This window comes from Sinocyclocheilus grahami, unplaced genomic scaffold (assembly GCF_001515645.1).
Source record: "Sinocyclocheilus grahami isolate Dianchi unplaced genomic scaffold, SAMN03320097.WGS_v1.1 scaffold3985.1, whole genome shotgun sequence".
Taxonomy (NCBI): domain Eukaryota; kingdom Metazoa; phylum Chordata; class Actinopteri; order Cypriniformes; family Cyprinidae; genus Sinocyclocheilus; species Sinocyclocheilus grahami.
In genome coordinates this window covers 7,252-12,885 of record NW_015509010.1, presented here as the reverse complement: position 1 = coordinate 12,885, position 5,634 = coordinate 7,252, and the positions used below count along the sequence as shown (strand labels likewise).

At 37.3% G+C, this 5,634-nt stretch overlaps 1 protein-coding gene and 1 long non-coding RNA gene across 2 annotated transcripts in view; one reads left to right on the top strand and one right to left on the bottom strand.

The window, feature by feature from the left end:
• LOC107576592 (homeobox protein PKNOX1-like) overlaps positions 1–1,862 on the top strand; it is a 4,496-nt gene extending 2,634 nt beyond the window's left edge. Inside the window, exons 4-6 of the mRNA XM_016262743.1 lie at positions 1–68; positions 869–1,035; positions 1,155–1,862. Of these exons, the coding sequence (XP_016118229.1) occupies positions 1–68; positions 869–1,035; positions 1,155–1,345 (426 nt within the window). The 3' untranslated portion in view covers positions 1,346–1,862. The remainder of the gene's footprint in view (positions 69–868; positions 1,036–1,154) is intronic.
• An 804-nt stretch (positions 1,863–2,666) lies between these two features.
• On the bottom strand, positions 2,667–3,632 carry LOC107576593 (uncharacterized). The gene is made up of 3 exons (XR_001608080.1): positions 3,587–3,632; positions 3,193–3,338; positions 2,667–2,807 (listed from the first exon to the last, which is right to left on the bottom strand). It is a non-coding gene; the product is annotated as an uncharacterized lncRNA (long non-coding RNA).
• Between the last annotated feature and the right edge of the window lie 2,002 nt (positions 3,633–5,634).

Genomic DNA, 5,634 nt, shown 5'->3' with positions numbered 1-5,634 from the left:
CCCACTGAGGAAGAGAAAAAGCAACTTGCAATTCAAACAAACCTGACTTTACTCCAAGTCAACAACTGGTAAGTCAATCCAGCAAGAACACGAAGTAGACAGTGACTGTTGTTCCAGCCTCTCCGGAATGAATTATTCTGAGATTAATTGATTGTGAAATTAACCACATAATAAAATACGTTGTGTACTGTAATAGAATTGTTCAATAATATCATAAAATCATAAGCTTTATTTTTCATACTTAATCCTGTCATTATTGCCACATTATTATATTTGTATAAACACATTTGTCTTTCATTTTTACATGATTACCAAAATAGCAGCCCACTTTGACAGCCCTGTTTTAAAGTTCCTAATCTTATGTTTTTATCTCCTTATGTATTAAAATGTTTAAATTAAGTTCTCAAATGCGGTGCATTTATGTATTTCCTTGAAATATTCAGACATTCTGCCTTGAAGTGCACCTGGGAAACGTACTTCTGAGTTGGGCATTTATTACGACGTCACTTATTAAAGTCCTAAACACAAAAGTAACATTAACAAAGCCAAATAATTATAGTGTGAACAGTAAACCCAAATAACTACATCTGAATTTAGAATGTAAAGAATATTAATTTCTATCACTTATTTATACATGATATCAAGTTGATGTTTATTAGCTGTTGTGTGCATCACACATTTAAAATCATTGAAATACAGCATGTGAAATTAAAATAACTTGCAAAGCCGTTCATTATAATTTATTACAGATTTAGTTCCCACGCACTTATCTATATATAGATTATATTATTCTTTATATAACAATGTCTTTTAATCTTCCATGCATAGCGAGTGATGCAAAAAATGGTCTTTTGGGTCTGTCCTGAAGGTTTATTAATGCTCGAAGACGGATCTTGCAGCCAATGCTAGATGCCAGCTCCACAGAGATGTCTAAAACCAAGAAGAAGACTCTTGCTCAGAGCCGCCCGCTACACCGCTTCTGGTCTGACTCCATCGCCTCATCTGGAACCCAGCAGCAACTCACAATGCCAGACGGTACTGCCTCAAAATAATGTGTTCTTACAGCACTCATGCTCCAATATTAAAACAAAGTCTGTTTTCTTGGTTTTATATTACAGATTTTCCTTTACTGAATGTGTTGTGATTGTTTGCAGGTAGTATGGTTACAGTGGGGATGAACGTCGATGGCTTCCAGGCGCTTTCATCAGATGGAGCAACTCTCGCCATGCAGCAAGTCATGATGGGAAATCACAGCGAGGATGAATCAGAGGAAAGCGGCAATGAAGACGACGCAGATTTGTCATCTGCTGACATGACCGGGCTGGGTTTAGATGTTAGCGACTAAGACACGGATCGCAGGTCACACACTGCATGCTTACATTTACATTGGAAAACTTGCACATGACACTTGTGGCAAGAGATCCAGTCCCCTCGTAGACTTTCAGCAAAGCTGATACTTGTGCACTACAAAAAAAATTAAGAGTACTGTATGTTGGCTTATGTAACACACAAACAGTTTACAGAGAGCACAACGTTACTGAAAGATGCAGTGCGAGGAGTTGCATTTCAGCACCTGCTTTTATTGCATAGACGTGCAGGTGTGTGCACTTTTATATAGAGACACTTCAAGAAGGTTGCAACAATAGAACGCAGAGGAACGTTTTTAAGCTTCTGTAGTGAATGTTTGTAATGATTGTTTTCTATATGAACTCATTTGAATGCCAAGATTTTAAGAGTTTGTCGTCGTGCTGGTTTTATTCACACTGCATGTTCATGTTCTCTTCAGTATGCTCACGCTTGTAGAGAGGCTCCAAGACAGTTTGAGAAAAGAGATTATTATTTTTATATGAACGTTGTAAAAAGTGTTGTTTTTTTCTTTTCTTTTCTTTTTTCCGTTTGTGTTTTATAGGGAATATTTATGTACAGAAACTATACTATCTGCCCTGTTTTCAGGGGATGACTTAAAAGTTTTTTAGAAAAAACAAAATAGATGTTGGATTATAAACCATTTTTAAATATGTAAATTGGGTTTAACACTCACATACAAAATGCCTTACATATTCTTTTGTAAAACTATACCGCTGATAAGCACAGAAAGCCTGATACATTGATAAAGTTTAGTAATGAGAGTTAAATAAAAGTCTCTTCCAGTAATCTTCATCCTTATGCTGAAGATGTTCCTTCGTTTCAGAGGGACCTGTTTGTTTTTGCTCTATAGGCTAATGTAGTTTGATCTAACACATATAAAGCTTCCCTTAACAATCAGAGTTATGAAAGATGCTATGGGAATTATGGCATAAAATGTCCATTTAAAGGTCAAGTCTGAGTATTTTGCCACACCATTTTACATTAAATGTTGTAAATTGTGTGCTGTTTTCTAAACAATTATTTAAGGACTGTAAACACTACAATAGTATAACATAATAAAGCCTTTACAAAGTTTTGCAACAGTGAAAATACTTTTTTGCATGGATGGGGACTTTGTCCTTTTTTCTCCATATTTATTGCATATTAGATATAAGCACTTTGTCGCTTGTGTGTCTCTGGAAATATTTGTGTATTTAATCAGAGGATTGTTTGGCAGGTATTTCTTAAAACAATAGCAAGTACTAAATAAAACTTTTTCAGATTTGAGTGCACGTAATATAATGATTTCTTACGCCGTGCCTGTATATGACATACAGTGACCAGTGCAAGGTTTTTTTTTTTTTTTGGTGGAGTTTCTGCCTGGATTCAGTTCCTTGATGTTGTCTTTCCCATAATTAAACTGTAGAGCTGGTTGTAGAGGGGTGCAGCATTTCTTCTCTCTGTTTGAAAATTAGCAAAGAAAATGATTGTAGTTTTTTCTTCTTGTAGTTTCGTCTAATTCTTAAACCACAAGAGGGCGTATTCATCAGAATAACTGGTGAAATCACATGATAATCTGTTATGACCTTTCTCAACAAAAACAGCTATTCCCAAATGATTTTCCCACAGAGTGTAACCATCCACCTTTTCTGGTTCTGGTATTTTCCCATTTACTTTTAAGTTTTAAGAAATTAATCACAACATTGCAAACTTTAATTTGAAGCCAAAAAAAAAGTGTACAATGTTCATAAAAAGGAGGCTGTCTCACTATATAGCTACCTTTTGACAAACTACAAACTTCTGTCTCATACTTAGTTCACAGACACACATAATCACTATCCTGACCTCCATCTGCAGATGTATCCAGGTGAGGGACTGCGTGTGTAAACCCCAGGTTTGTTCTTTTCTGCACAGCCTTGTCCCCAGCTTGTGGCTCCCACCAATTTCCAGGTAAAAGAATCCTCACAAGCCAGTGGACCACCGCTGTCTCCCTATTACCAACATGGATGAAAATATTTTTTTAGGTCGTTCAGATGTTGTACTTCCTTTAAACTGTAGTGTTTCATGTTGACTTGCACAATAATAGTACAAAGTTAATCAGAATTTTGTCTTATTCTAATACTTAAGCGTTGTCCAGAATATAAACCTTAAATGGAATTTGATGTGCATGAAAATGTTATGAATCGGTATAATATCACTATAATATCAAGTATAAAAAAATCAATGGTGAGAGATAAACCTGGCAGGCGTCTGTTCCCCCGTCCAAGTAGCCTGTGCAGATCATGCCTGGTGATATATAACCATGGTAAACCTCCGGCTGACTGCAGGCCTTTGTAGAGATCAGTGGGACTCTTGCTGAAAGCAGCGATACACTCGCTTCACCTAATAGAACACAATAGGACATTTGATCTATTTGTGGATCAGTTTACAAACTCAGAAGAATCAGTGTGTTGTTCTTTGTTTTTTTTTTGATAGCTAGCACAGCATATTTTACTAAGTAGAGGCAGCACAAGAAATACAACAAAGTCTGTCATCGGTGGAGTGTAGTTTATTTGTTCTGCATCAAACAGAATTGCAGTCTGTTCATCTGAAAGGCTTGACTGGCTAAACATAACATGACTGGTTCAAATAATGTATCACAAAGTCACAAAATAATTTTTCTGCGTACAGTATAAGTGCAGAAAGACTTAACTCGTACTTCCTAGGCTGCATGGATCTCCTGGGCACTTGGCATGAACAGGAATGCTAAAAGATAACCCTCTCCAGGTATTATAGTTCAAGCCGTATTGGAAAGATTGCATTTACAATTGAAATGCACATGAACGCCACCTCAAAGTTGTAATTAAGAGCAGGAAATTCTTTGAGGCCTAAGTTTCTGCGTTGTGGATGTGTCAGTGAGGAAACATGCTGCATTTATATTGATGATACATTTTTGAAATGTCTGAAAGTATTATATTTCATTTACCATCAAACTAGCTTGACTGCTTGCATGTACAGAATATAATAGTATTATCAGCGCTGTCACAAACATGGGCCGAGGCCCAGTGCAAGTTAGAGGATGCAGGTCCTCCTCAGTGCATTTGTGATTTTTTTTCACAGGTGGCGTCCACTTGGTGAATTCACAATCCTCTGTCTGTTCACAAACGTTTTCCAGGTTTGGTCACAAGGCCCCTTAAAGCATTAGGGCCTTTGCATAGCACATGTATTGTCCAATTACAAAAATCGTACAATTATACACCTTCATAAATTGAATAAAAACCAAAGCAAAACACCTCATTTCATGTAGTAAACTTAAAAAAAGGTACATTGCCATCTTGCTCCGGCCAAATGCACCTGACATCATAATTATGATTTCCCAACTCCAAAATACAAACTTCCCAGGAAGACTTGAATGCACACCATTTGCCCTCATTGGTTTGAGTGACCTGACTGGTTCAGTTAATTAATATAACATTGACTTAACCAATAGTCAACACAAGTCTGCTGGAGGATTGTTGACCAACTGAGCATGTTGAATTGTTGAATCATTGGGCACTTGGTTAGAAAAATCACTCTGATTGGCCGTTCAGCTCATGTTGGGTATACACTAGACGATTTTAGGCCCAATTTTCACTCACTGAAAGTTTTCTTGAGATTGAAGACAAAAGCCTGAAATCTGAGGCAAATTGGTACTTGTTCATGTGAGTGATGATCACAAAGTGTGACTTATTAAATGTACAATTTGACAGAAGCACTGAGGCTAGACATATTTAGCAGTCTGCATACCTGGGCCTGTCTGCAGACCACATTATTTCCTGTACCACTTACTTCCTGTACCACAGTCAACAACTTTGAAAACTGTATAGTGTATGGATGGCTTTAGCGAAACAGTGCTCAAGAAGAAAAATGAAAGTAACGTAAGCAAGCAAACCTCAAAGTCAAGACGGCACACAAAGGTTCTTCAAATTGTACATTTTGTGAAGACCAACCAAAGTGAAGATCAACTGATCAGCATGATTCATATTCAAAATGGTAAGCAAGCGCTGCTTTGTATATTTGAAGTCCAGTTTTCGCTTTCCCTTTTTGAAGGGATGAGGACTTGCCACCTACTGATACAGACAGTTATCTCCTCTCACACAGTCGCAGAACATTCGTGCTAACTGGCCATTGGCTGTAGTCTTTGGTGTGTTCAAGCACAACTTTTTGGCTAAAAACTCAAGCAACACGAGGCGACAACATAGCTTTCGTTGCCACTAGTTCTTCTATGTCTGTTTGGTGTGTTATGGCCCTTAAGCTCCCAGACTCACC